We start from the raw sequence: 14,722 nt of genomic DNA, 5'->3' as shown, positions 1-14,722 counted from the left end.
CTTTAATATTAGCTGACACTTTGTTGTGTTTCCTACTGCAAGATGAAACTAATCACCGTAAATACATTTCTAAATAAATAATCTTTGGTTGCCTGAACATAGTTGTTGTTAGGTGTAGCTGTGAAGCGATTGACAGCTGATAGCCTGTTGCCTAGCAAAACCAAGACGGCTCATGTAAAACATTAAGAACAATACTAATATAACCAACAGGAATTGTGTAAATACAAAAGAATAAAACAAGGTTGAATCACATCAAATTAAAATCCAGATTAAAAACAAATCCAGTTTTTAAGCCATATGTTAATCCAGACATAAGTCATTGATTTCTATTATATTGTTTGCAGATAAACTACATTTGGTTCAGTCATTAAAATAGCATTACATTGGGAGAGCTGGCGCCCTGTGTATCAAGGATGAGTCCTTGCAGCACCTCCTGGTATCTCATAACTTTTATTCTTTGCAGTATCTTTTAAAGCAGGCTGGTTTCAGGTTCATAAAGATGCCACACACTATGTTCCACAATAACCACTCTGAACCATGAGTACAATGAGAAACCACACTTGGCTGTGACTGCAGGGTTACAGTAATGGCACACTTGTGCACTGCTGCTGGAAGAAGCATATGGCACCTTTTCAAATCTTCCACACCAGTTAAGTTTAATCACAGCGACAAAGAGTCTCAGTCGCAGAACAGTAAAGGTGGCAGTAAACAGCTTAACTCAAATACAGACTTAAACAGAACAAAGACAGAAGCCACAGACTTATTGACTGACATCCCCTCTCCTCTCTAAAGGTTGGGGGGGAGGGGGACAATACACAGTACCTTCAGTAATCAGTCAATTTATTTGTTTTGATCACATTCTGGTTAGGCCCCTTATTGAGATGTGCTCAAGCCTCAAACGTCTCAGATTGATAAACAAGCCTTGTTGTGTATCTGCATGGTGTTAGTCAGCCGTCAGCAACCCCCCTGTCCATCTCCACCATAATGACACTTATTTCACGTAGCTCATGTTAGCCATTACTGATAAATGTCAGGGGGAAATATGGTAATTGACATTTGCAGGTGGTAGAGGAGGGAGCCACCCGATGTTGTGAGATTCGTACCGACTGTGGCAGGGACAGTAAGTGATGCATGGCCTTACAAATGTTAGTTGAATAACACCTCCAGCCTGGGCCCCTAATGACGATGTTAGAGGATATTAGAGGACAGGTCTTGTTAACATTGTGATAGAGGAGAGCAATGGCTGTAATCCGTCTACAGTGCTGAACATATGGTGATGTGTACAGGCGGAAGTGGTTACAGTGTGAAATAAATCTCTGAACATTCATCCTAATGTTTAGGTGCATTCATTACCCAGTCTAAATGTCAGGAAAACACATGTAAGAAGTTACTTCATCTTTGGTTTCAAACAATATTAGTAAATTTGTTGTGACTAGGCGCAAGACAGCACTGTCAAGTCAACTTTATTTATAAGGCATTTTGCAAAACCACAAAATGAGTGTGTGCCAAAAAGACAGCCAACAAGTCAAAGAACTACAGCAAATATAGGATTTTTGTTTTAGCAAAAATCCAGCATAAAACAAAAGTACAAGAAAGATAGATAGAAATCTAGGATCTTATCTTAGGAAATACTTGTCAAAAAATGATAATGTCTGTATTTATGAAGTACAGTTTATTTCACCCAATCTCACAGTTTTAAGATACGTTTTAGTGTATTTGTAAAATCAGGCTAAACCCATCAGATGAAAGGGGGATTTATAGTCATGCATTAAGGTTTTACAGAGTATTGGAGCTTTACTTACACACATAGCAGTCGTGGATATGCAGTAGCTAACAAAAACAATTGAGGTCGGGGCTACAGCGGCTGCAGAGACACCACAGGTCAGTTTCTGAATGTGAGACTGACTATCTCCCTAATATATTCAGATTTTAGAGTTTTGTTGTCAAATACACAACAAGGCTTGAGCAAAAGAGTGATGTCGTGTTCAGACTGCACAATATCAGCCCAATAACCAGACAGGCGTAGGGTGTCCAGGATGAAAATGGGTGTCAAGCATGTGACAAATTCCGTCATGTGCTTCATGACATTATCCAATAAGAGGAATGATGTTTGTGCTACAAGGTGGAACTGTGAAAGACTTCCAGTAACATACAAATGGCCAAACTTGTTCCCAGAAGTTAGTCCCTAGCTCCTCCTTCCTGACAACATCACACAGGTGGTGACAGACGACAAGCTTTGACTGGTCTGGGACCAAAGTGTAGTTGCCTAATCTGACAGTGAGACAAAGACATAAACCTTGTGCTTGCCGTGATCACAGTTCCTACATAAAGATGCTGATTGCAGAAGCAATAGTCTCCTGTTTGATGAGACAAAAACTACCTGGAGGTAACTGTTGTATAGCCTACCATCACTTTACTGTATATCGCAAAGTAAATGAAAGAATGTAGTTTCTGTGGGGAAAAGGATGCAGCCTGGAGACATACAATGGTGTGGTGGTTCCATCAGTAGGTGAAATTTGAAACTGAACTATAGATTAACACTTAACATATACCATAGATATCTGCCATGAGTATGGAGCAAGAGGATGTGGTGAGTCTGTACATGAATTAATGTGCTAGCAAAGGCAATGAAAAAGAGGACTACTAGCCGGTGCATGTAGACGTAAAACATGTATGTTTAAAAAAATTAAGGAAATCAGCTTTGGAAGTTTTATGAGGAGGAAAATGTATTGGTATGTATGGTTGCAGAATTTTAGAAAAGAAGACAGAAGATGAGTAAAGATCTGATGTGATTGCTTCTCTCCATGTCAGAAAAATGCACTGATTTCCCTCCTGTTGGTTCAAGAGGGCAAAGGCGTGGCACCAAATGTTGTGGCTGTCTTTCTTTTTAAAACACCTCACTTAATGCTGTTAACTAAAGCTACAATACTATAAAAATAACAGTACATGTTGATGCTTTAATGGGACCAGTTGATTTTAAACTCAGTAAGAACATTAAAAGAACATCTTTGGCCTGGCTGGTTCATAAAGTCATTATTACCCCCATTGTCTTTGCTCTGTTAGTGGGATTAGCACCCGGCAGGCGTTATGATGACAAATGAAGTTGTTTGTGGGGGATTAAGCAGACTTTGAGCTCTCTATGGATTTGAGTGTGATATAATATTTTGTGACACATTTTGCATCAAATTCTTTAGCTTTCCGCTGAACAAAAAAAAAAAAAGAATTACAATAAAGATTATGCGACAAGTCAAGCTCATAATTACCTCAGAGATTATGCAGATGAAGAGTAGATTGTTTCTGTAATGACACTGTCGAAATCAAAAGATCAGCAGTAGCAGCCGCCACGGACAGCGAGCGTCACCAGCAACGCATGCTCGAATCTGAAGTCATTTAAAAGAGAAGTTCAGGTCCTTTTTAAATGTACATTTGTCTGACTGCTCTCATACCTCTCAGACTCAAATCATTAGTGTCAGCGGCTGAACGAACAAACTGAAACATTCTTGGTACAACTTCATTTTCCAAGTCATTTAAATCCAAGAACTCAGGTAATTCTTCCCAAAAAAGATTTTTTTTTTTTTTTTTTTGGTAAATTCTTCAAACCTAACCTTCTGCCACGGCCCAGTTGGATTGAGAATTAATAGCGCCATCCCTTTTGGAGGATGTGGAAGTGACGTGAAGTGTAATGATCTCAATCAGGGCCAGGGGTGAGAGACAGAACTAATCACTGAGCGCGCTCCACTACCATAATGCAGTCAGTCGCCCTAATGACCCTGGCGCTCCTGTCAAAGCCATTATTCTCCCCCGTAGTGAAAGGCACATCAAACCGCTGGGGCCCACTCATAATTGGACTAAACTTTGAGCTATGAGAGGACATTACACATGTCCTGTATTAATTTGGGTGCCAGATTTTTACATTGGTAATTATTTGAGGGCAGCTAGGGGGAGAGAGAGAGTGAGTGAGCTGACGACGTCCCACCGCCGCGAGGGGGTCAAGGCTTGAAGACGTGAATGTGTCCGACATGTGTTGATGCTGTGACAGACTCGTGTCTTCAAATATTTCCAATAATGAATGATGCTCTGAAAATATGTCGTGTAGAAGTTAAGAAAACTCACCACAAGAGCCATTTAGTAAATATTCTGAGGCTCTATGAGCAGGTTGAATTCGCCCAGGTGTCATGGAATTATTATATTGTCGGAGCAATTTAAAGACATTACGTCCATGTCGCTGTTTAGTAGCTGTTCTGGCTTTCAATCACGTCTCATAATCTTCATCAGCAGATGGAGATAGCTCAAGTATGATCTTTGAACCTCAGCTTGTAAGCCAAAAGTCCAAAAAATTATAATTTGAATATCTACAATTCCATCTGGACGAGATCATATCATGATACGATGAAAAACCCCACAACAGCTACTGAATTGATCTTGTAATAAGATTGTTTTCTTAATAGCTGTTTCCAAGGTCAGTAATGAACTTTGAACCTAAACAATGTGTACTATTAATCTGGTTAAAACTGAATATATTTCTGAGTTTGAGAAACAAATGATTGCGATACTGGAGCCTGATTTGTTCAAAAGCAGCAACTTCTCTGACTGAAATCAGGTAAAATCTCCTTATCTAACCCTAACCCTAACTGGCCCGATTGAACAAAGTTTAGTAGTTCTTTAGTGAGGGAACAGTCCTCGGGATGTTTTAGTACCTTGGAGTTTGGAGAAAATTAAATAAATAAATAATAATAATAATAAAATTAACTTTCTTTCCTAAATACTCACACATGAACATAAATCTAAATTACAGCAACAGATCAGACCGACAAACTTGGGTTTCACTGTGCCCTTGAAAATGTTAAATCTGCACATGTAAGCACATCTAATGATGTCACGGTGTACTGACACACCCTGAAGTACAGTTCTACATCAGATGAGACATTAAATCACTGGAGGGGGGCAAAAGCCTGATTTTTAATTACTGAAAAAATCTGTATTATTGTGAATTCGACTCTTGGCAGAATTGATGATAGATCGTGTCGTTTTAGCTGAAAAATATAAGGAGTCTCAAAGTAATTTAATGTCTAAAAAACACTTTTATGTTTATTTTTTATGGCTTTCTTACTGAATATTTGCAGAAGCTTCGAAAGTTGCTTCAAATTTAACAATCTGAGAGATGAAAATCATTCTTTGGTTGAACATTTCCAGTTAATATGCACACCAAGGGCAGAAACCTGATAAGGTCCACATTGTAATTAAAAACTAATTTAATAAGGTTTTTGTATTATATGTAGATAGAAATGTATCAATTTAAAAATATGTAATTTTGCATATCTGCCATGTTTTGATATATATCTGTATTGAATAATATTCTTAAAATATTAATATGTAGATATATTTTATTCTTTGTGATTTTGATTTAAGCTATAAAGCATTGTTAGGCGGCTCCACTGATGCACGTAAAGCATACAAATGCTGCATCAATGTAGAATGACAAAGGGCTTTATCCACTCCTGGTTGCTTGAAATCGCTGTTTACTGTTGCAAAAGCCACAGCTCCACTTGTACAGATCTCAGATAATAGACCCCAAACCAAAGGGGAGACAACCTCTCCTTGCTTTTGCTCTCTTGTTTGCAGCTATTGTCCTGTTTGTAAGAAAATCAAGTTACAATCTCTCAGATATATCCATCATCTCACCTTTCTGGCTCGCGTTGGAAGCGTGAGGTGAGTCTGCGGGGATCTTGAAGAATTCTTTTGGTCTTCTGCTAACAGCGTCTTGAAGAGACATCAAGAGAAGCTCCATTGATTTTTGTCTTTTGGCTTCTCCTAAATTTCTGTACAGAGAGCTAGCAGGGGGTCCTCCCTGTAGGTGCTGTTTCAATAGTGCCACTCAAAATGGAGTGGGTCAAAACAGATTGCTTCAGTGGAAGGGGGGAGAGGAACAAGCCCAAAAAGTTTACAGCAACTTTCTCTCACTCTTTCTTGAGATGTTTTCAGAGCCGGACAAGTTTGCCGTCAAGAGTTTGGTCTGTTTTTCACAAAGGCCTTGCCAGCATTTTCCCGTTGACATTGACTTAGAAGTATAAATTAAAGGAAATTTCAGAGCTGTTAGTCCGTGTGTAGGTACTCCAGACTGTTGTCGAGATCCGTTGAATACTTTATGGCATAATTACATAACCTCATATATATTTAGGTTTTCAGGTGAATCGATTCTTTTCACATGTAGGTGGTTTTTCCATCAAGGAGCACTTAAGGGATGCGTTCGCAATGTTTCAAGTATGTCTTGAAACAATAGTCGGGTGCTCACATGAACACAGGCGATTAAAATACTGGCCATCAAAAGACCAGTGTGTAGGATTTAGTGACATCAGTGGTGAAGTTGCAGAATGCAAATAACTGAATACTGCTCGCCTTCCAAGACAGTGGACTAACAGTCAGATTACAGATAGATATCTGCATTCATCCGTTGCACAAAGCTGTCTAGGTCTTGACTTTCAAGTACGACTGATTTGTCATTCATTAAATTAAATGAAATTAAGACCTTTGTCAAACTAAAAAAGTTTGTTAGTTCTTAAACTAAAAAAGATGCCTGACTAAGCAGCAGAAACATTTTTACACTCTGGATGAATTCAACAGGACATTTTACTGGGAAAAAGAAAATAGAAATTCCAGTATCATAAAATCTCAACACAGTTCAGGACTGTAGGAGAACTGTGCTGCTGTTTCTTAATATGGCGGCCCAATCAGGCTCAGTCTTCTTGGGCAAATTAAAATGACTGAGGGTGTTCTCACTGCCATATTACTGCGCTCTCTAAAAACTCTCATACCATTATCATCGCTCGCTCCACAGCATTGTTTTGCTCCTTTTTTGTCATTTTGGTGCCACTGGTCAGCACCGGTGCCATCACCTTCATATGTGTATTTTTCACATCTAGGCAAGGCGAAACGTGACTTTGCCGTGATACTGGGCCTCACTGATTGTTACCATGGAAACATGACTCTTAGTTCAGTGTTGGGTGGCTAACTTTGTTGGCATAGAATAAGTCAGCTCACTTGACTTGCTTTAGACTAATATAAGAGCAATATTAAGACTGGACTAACAATACAGACCAGTTTAAAATATCTTTGTGTAACAGGCACCTGATCACAACGCCTTCATGCAGTCTGTGCGTATTTACATTTTCCATTAACAGACGTTTTTTCCTGACCCAGATAATATACACAGAGATAAATCACATGTAAATTAGAAGTATAAATGTGTTCTCCATCTCATTTTTTTCTTTCTATTAGAAAACAGTATTATTTTACTCTAAATATACCTTTTTCTGTACTTTCACGCTTAAACACTAGATAAAGAGTCTTATCAGACTGAGATGGTGTTAATATACTGGTGAAATGTCTCTGTCAGTCACACCACACTAACATATTTAACATGAACTGTATCGCCTTAACACCAAGAACCCCAATGAGGCTGCACTTTCTGCCCCAGGCCACAGAGGGAGAAAGAGAGTGAGGGGAGAGAGATAGGAAAAATCATAAAGGGTGAGAGGAAGGTTGAGAATGACGTGTAGAAAAAAAGAGAGAGAGAGAGGAGAAGTGGAGGAAAGGAGAGAGAAAACAACTTGGTTGCCGGGGTGTCGGCAGCATCCTGTAGGTTAGCTGGGAGCTGTGATTACTCGCAATGTGTGTTTAATTAATTAGCCTGTGTGGAGACAGCGTGCTGTTCATCAGGGTTTCTGTCAATACCTCTCCATCCCGGGTTCAACCCCACTGCCACCTCCTGCACACAGCTTCAGTTTCACCTTATAGGAATATACTCAAGAGACACGCGAGGTGTAACTGCACTGTTTGAGAAGTTGGGAAAGTTACTTAATGAGGAAGAGATTGTCTTGGATGTAAAGGGAATATTTACATGTAAATAATTACATTTCTCAATATAAGTTACGTTGCTTTACATGTTAGCATCTCTAAATGTCGGTGGGACATATACAAGAGGAGGAGGCCAAAACTGCAGGCGTTAGGTTTAAGGAGAATCACTTGGAGTATTTGTAAGATTAAATAAAACTTGACATTGTTTGCAGTAGCTGAACTAAAGATTTGATTCTGTCTTTCAGGATGCCTCCATTGCACATCGTTTCCATGTTATGAGGGAGAAGCACCCTGAGAAGTTTAACAGCAGGTAAGTCTGTTTGCTTTTGTTGTCAGTATGGTCATGTTATAACCCAGTGGTGGTTCCCAGCTGATCGCCACATCCGTAAAACCATAAAGTACTGCAGTGGTAGTTACGTAATTCAGGCAGTATCACGATCTTTCAGTGGTAACAAATCACAAGTTACTCCGCCTTCTGCTTAACTTCATCACAACAGTATAAGTGCAAGTTTATTCTTACATAACAGTCTGAGTACAACAGCTGCAGTGCTGAAAATGATAAAAAGGAGAAGAGATGTTTTCAACCCAGGCCCGAACTCACTGCTTTCTTTGTTTTCTTTTTATTTTCTTATTCTGCTTGTTTAGTTACTAAAACTGTGTTAGATATATTCCAATTTTGGAGCTAAAGTCTCAGCAAAGACTTAGGAAAGACCCACAGATGACACAGACTACAGTCAACCATGTAAGAGAGCTGGATACGGTGGCTGCTTGTGGTACTGCAGCCAAAAAAATACTTTTGGCCCATAAAGCATTTAAACCTTTGACCATCATTATTAAAAACAGATTAAAAACTTCAACAGAGCTTAGAAAAGAAATTTCTATGTGACACCATCACCATGTAAATAGGAAGGTTTTCAAATGACAGGCCGCCATCTTTGAATCTATCATACTTCCATACAGTAAATAGACATGTCAGGTGAGTCCACATTCATTGGTTAGTTGTAAATTAAAGTTGTGCAGTCACCACTCACTAAGAAGCTGGAAATGCTTCATAACAATAAAAAACATATTAAAGTTGTAAAAGTAAAATTGTTGTTTTTTACAAACTCAGGGGTGTTGATATGACTTTTAGTGTTCTATCACAAGGGATGAAATAAAACTTAGTCTGCCAACTTTCATAATCTGATATGTTGTATTGTGAATATTATGCCTATAAGAAATTTTAAAACTTATAAATTGACTTCACGAGGGCAGAACTGTTATCAGTTATCTACTTGCAGTGTCTAATCACTTGCTCCATTACTGTTATAACACAGGTTTGCGATAAAACATGCAGCTTTTAACACAAAAGCTGAACATTTCTGTCATTTCTCATGAATTTATACATTGTTGAGACACTGAAATTTTAAATATTTTCAGTAGACCAGTGGCCTCTTAGGAATTTTGTTTCAATCTTTATGGCTAATGTCGATACTGGTTTTGATTCATATAAACACTGTATTTCTTGCATAGAGGTGTATGTCCTGAGTACAAGGCAGAGTATTCTTCAGGGTCCTTGAATTACTTTAATATTCTCTCTTTTTATTTTCAAACCAACAACAATGATGAAAATAGGACTCCTTTTTTCTTAAAAAAAAAATGGCTCAGAAATCAAATCACAAAACTAAATAAACCTACAGTGCATTTGCAGAACCTTTCCGTTTCTCCTTCATGAACACAGACAGTGTAGCTGCTGAGGAGCTCAGCATGACGAATGGACAGGCTTCATATTTAGCATGTGTGATTACCTTGAGGAGATGCGTTCACCTTTGGAGATGAACAAATGTGGCATCTATGTTTCCATCAATATTTAACGTCTCCAATACGTCTCCACTAGCGCCAGGGAGTAATTGCAGGCCTAATTGAATTTGCTTGGCTAGTTTGACATCATGGATCAGTCACACTGATGACACACAGCCTCCTAATAATCCCATTTGTACTCATTATCATATTTTACCCTGGCCTTAGTACAACATTTAGCCAACTAGCTGCTTGTTGCTCGAACATGCAGATATGCAGGCTAAATGGTCTAAAGGGAAGTGAAGGCGGTTTCACATAAACCTACGCCTGTCGTGTGATGGTTACCGGTGGTAACGAGGGATGGGCTACCATGATGGAGAAATGCCAACAAGAAGGAGGGACTGTAAAGTTAAAGAATTTAAACAAAGGGGGTGTTTGGGTAGTTGTCGCCATGTTATCAGTCTAACATATTGTGATGATGGTAAGCAGAGACTTTCTAGATCTACATACAGGACACACAGACTGCATCTCTGTTGTTTTACCCCATTTTAAGGCCTTTGTGAAAAATGATTGAGATATTTTAAGAAAATTATTCTGTCTGTTATTTGAATTCAATTAATAATTCAAGAGGGGGAATGGGTTTAGGATCTCTCTATTACACACTATCCTTGCCAATTCAATAATGCATGATTATAGTTTTTCAAGGTAGCAAAGAATTTGTTGGATTTGTCCAAAGGGTTCTTGTTCATTGGAAGTATATTGCAACTTATCACATAGGAGTCCTTTTCCTGCAGCTGGAAGCTCTTTCTCAGGAACTTCAACAATGGAAGCAAAGGGTCTCGGGGGGAGGGAAGACTTTATTTCACTCTTAAGTCAGCTTTAACAAGCTTTAGGTACTATGAAGCTCTCTTAATACTTAAAAGCACTGGAAACTTTAAGTTAAATAAAATACTAATAATAATATTACTAGTATTCAAGCTTTTCCACTGGAGTAGTGAGAGGCCTTAAAAATAATAATCAAAACAATAATAATGTCAATAATAATAATAATAATAATAATGATTACCTGTAAAATATAGAGATCAAATAACAACAGTAGTGCAATAAGATGAAAAAACTAGTGTTCAGTTATGTTGTGGGCTCATCCTGCATCTGAATAATATTTCAACACAAAAATACACAGAACAGATGTAGCATCTTCACATTTGATTTTAATCAACAGTATCACAACAGTGGCCCACTTTGTTTGTTGTTTTTAATCAGCAGCCTTTTTAACAGTTAAACAATCTTCCTGGTTCCTTTTCCAGATGTGGACTGTAACTAATTACTACTGATACCTGATTCATTTTATCATATTAACACATATATAAATTCAAATCTCTAATTTTTTTAATGTTTCAAAGACAAACTGATCGTTGGTATTGGGAAATTAAGCAATTATATATGCAATTGCAATTTTTTATTGACATATTAGTTTGTGATTCTATAACTTACAGTTATTTTAATAAGCCCGGATGAATAGAGAAAATACTAAAACAAGAAACTAAATGCAGCAATATGTATTGTATACTGTTGGAATAACAGCCAGAACATTATCTGAAAAATAAAATAATGTACTATATATCTAGACTGCATCTCAGCCTCTTTTTTGTGAATTTAAATAGATTTTCTTTTTATTGTTCTTGTGCACCCGTTGTCCTTTGCTCCAGGTTTCAAAGTCAAAATAAATAAATGAGTAACATGTAATATTACAGCACAACTTGGAAAAAGAAAAAAATGTCAAATGTTGAATGATTAGGTTTTTAATCTGACAGCAGTAATGGCTCTTCACTTCCCTTACGAACCAAATCTATACATTTTGTCACTGCTTTGACCTTAAAGAAACTGAATATTTAATCAGCTTTAATTACCAAGCAAACACCATCATGTAGCTTTCTTAATTATGAAATGAGGAGATTTTGTTGATGAAATGCAGGGGTCATACACTCGCTCTCTCCTCCTTCATTTCTCTTCTATTCATCTTCTGTATTTGCACCTTGGGGTGATTACCAGGGTGAAGGTGTGAAGATTTGACACTCGGCAGATAGATTCATTTACTGCCACTGCCGGACCTGGAGGTGATAATGAGGTTGAGGATTAAAAGCAGACAATCAGTCGGCCCGTGACGAGGGCTGCGCCACCTCCTCCCCCATCGCCACTCCTCCTCGACCGCCTTGTTAAAATATACTACTCCTTTTCCCCCCCGTTTTTTGCTGATCTCCTATCCAATTACACACTAATCTCTGACTCTGAGGGAAAGAGACAGATAGTCTCTAGAAACGAGGAAAGAGAAGAACAGGACGAGAAAGAGAGAGGGTTTAGAAAATTACAAACTTTGCACAGTTATACAGTTTTATTCTTTTATGTTCATTTTTTTATTTGTTTCATGATATTCAGATTGGTATATTGTCTATTTCATATTGTTTGCCAGTTCTCAGTTTTGCATATGTGGCTGTAGCACAGATGACACTCACTTTACTTGTATTCAGTAAAATTTTAAGCAAAGTAACAAAGGGCTTAAGACATAAATCGATATCCAACTATCGATATTGTACGATCTTTACACAATGTCCAGAAAAAACTCAATGAGGGGTTGTTGTTTTTTACATCTGATGCCAACGTTTTGAAATTTCTCGCTCTCTACAATATCTGCAGATGGGGAAAGATGGAGAAATGGTCACCCCAGTAGCCAAATGGTTAACGTGCATACCATGTAAACACAACGCCCATTTTATTTCCAGCTATGGACCTTTTACTGCAAGTCATACTCCTCACTGTCTCACTGTAGTGGCTTTTTGTCAAAAAGATTTTCTTCAAATAAAAATAAATCAAAACTTACAATCAGAGGCCATTGATGCTCCATTTCAGTTGAGTTGTACTCAGGAAATTAAAAAGTCCATTGTCCAGGAAGGATTCACATTTAAGTTTTATTTCCCGTTCAACAGCACACATATAGGTTAATCATGCTGTTCACCAAACAAGTGCTTTTTCTGGTGCTTAGGTACAAACAAAAATACAAACAAATGCAAAAATAACAAATAATAATATTAAATAATCAGAATTAAGAATCGGGTTTATTGCCAAGTAAGTTTACACATTCGAGGAATTTGCCTTGGTGCAATGGTGCATAAGAATCACAAAAAAACAAGTAATTTTTAAATATAAATAAAGATAGAAAGATCTAAAGCTGTACAAGAATGTAATTTACAATGTGCAAAATAGAAAAACCAACGGAAGTGCAATCAGATTAATGAAATAGTTCCTACACCATGATTCCTGTCTGCCTTTCCACTGTCAAATATCCACTAAAGGTGATTAATGTTAGATAAAGAGAAGGTTTGAGAGATTGTGGTTATAGTAAATAAGCTATGATAAAGTTATGGTTAGAGTTAGGTAACTAAAACACTTAGGGAAAGTTAGGGAAACACAGTGGTTACATATTGGACATATATTTAAACCCACAGTGCATTGCATTCAGTGGTGATGCTACGCACCAGGATCACGAGGTATTTTAACAAGAAAAGAGAGAACTAGTCCCTCTGGATTCATCCAGCCTCACTCACTTTTGCCCAGCCACCAAGGCGAACCAGACCCACTAATAACTGGGGAAGAAGGACTGTAGGACAGGCTATGTGTATGCATAAGAGTAGTTCCATTATCATTGTGTAATCAGAGTAGACAGGCTGTATGGAGACAAACCTTGGACACTGACAGTATTAATTAATTTTCAAAAATTCAAAAATTTACAGCAGAAATAAATATCTTTAAAAAAAACGGTTTCAGTCTCTAAAGCTAAATTTTCTGTTCTTGACAACTGTACCGGGGGGTACAATGTTATATAACTTACCAGTGTAAATTATATCAAGGCTTAAAGTTATGCATAATTAAGTGCATGGCCACTTTGAGTCGTCACAGGCGGCTGTTTTCAGCAACCAGGCTTCATTCATCCCCCCTCAAGCTCCACCCGAGCTCCACCTCTTTGTCCATTTTTAGATAAGCCAGGAACCAGGAGGACTGTTAAGATGGCGACGGCAACACCCGACCACACTGAACTTCAGAAATCTATGTGTGACGTCATGGAGTGATGTCCATTTTTAATTTTACAGTCTAGGTTGTCCCTAGAAGAAACAAGATTCCTAACCGAAGCAGCTGTGGGTCAGTCGCGGCCCTTATCGGTCAGTTAAAAGGGATAAGGAATCAGCAGTTAATGGCGGTTAAAAAAAGAGCTAAATAGGTTTTTTAAAAATTGTGAATCACCACAACCATGAGACACCACAGGAGGTCATTGAGCATACAGTCATAAATGTACAGATACACACACAAAACAAAACACATGATCCCAAAGTGATAACAAAACTGGGATCCATGCAGCTTTTTTGCTTTCCACACTAATCAGACAACATCAGATCTGTGAGGGAAAACATCTGATTTGGGACCTTTCAGCTGCAGCGTGAAAGCTTCTGTGGCTTCACCTGCAATGTTTGTTTATTCTGTGGCATCAATCATGGCGCCTTGATGTTCCCATGATATTTGCTCTGCATACCCAGATCTATTTTTGGTCCTGAGACATCTAACACCGTCAGTGCGCTCCTCCACAGCCGCTCTGCCCCCGTGCGCCCACAGGCTCTCGCTGTGCTGTGTAACCATCCTGAGTTAACCTTTCCTGAAGGCACAGGGAAGCCCAGGCATGGAGCACTCTTTAGCATAATGAGTATGTTCATCAAAGCCCTGCCATGTGCTGGATGGGGCCGCCGGATTCACCAACACACGCACCCATCAACACACCCATGCTAATGTGTGTGTACGCATGTTCGTGTGTGCGGGTTTCCCGCTGAGCTGGGAACAGGGCCACAGGTGATGGCACTCTAATTTACACATGCACACACACTCATTTACACACACACATGCANNGCCCTCGGACCTCATTTGAGGATGAAATCGTTTATGTGACCAAAGTGTCGTCTATAATTAATGACCACTTGTGTGTAATTTAGAGGGATCTCACCTGTGGCCCTGTCCCCAGCTCAGTGGGAACACACACACACACACA

The 14,722-nt window shown here is 38.6% G+C and overlaps 1 protein-coding gene across 8 annotated transcripts in view; it reads left to right on the top strand.

The window, feature by feature from the left end:
* The window catches only part of dgkb (diacylglycerol kinase, beta), a 67,532-nt gene that overhangs the window by 31,091 nt on the left and 21,719 nt on the right, over nt 1-14,722 (top strand). For all 8 annotated transcript variants that reach the window (XM_035672383.1, XM_035672379.1, XM_035672381.1 and 5 more), the window contains one exon: nt 8,100-8,164. In XM_035672383.1, coding sequence (XP_035528276.1) covers nt 8,100-8,164 — 65 coding nt within the window. The remainder of the gene's footprint in view (nt 1-8,099; nt 8,165-14,722) is intronic.

The sequence above is a fragment of the Morone saxatilis genome, unplaced genomic scaffold (genome assembly GCF_004916995.1).
Source record: "Morone saxatilis isolate NCDOM2014 unplaced genomic scaffold, NCSU_SB_2.0 Contig24, whole genome shotgun sequence".
In the NCBI taxonomy this organism is placed as follows: Eukaryota; Metazoa; Chordata; class Actinopteri; family Moronidae; genus Morone; species Morone saxatilis.
This window is presented reverse-complemented; position numbering and strand designations above follow the sequence as displayed.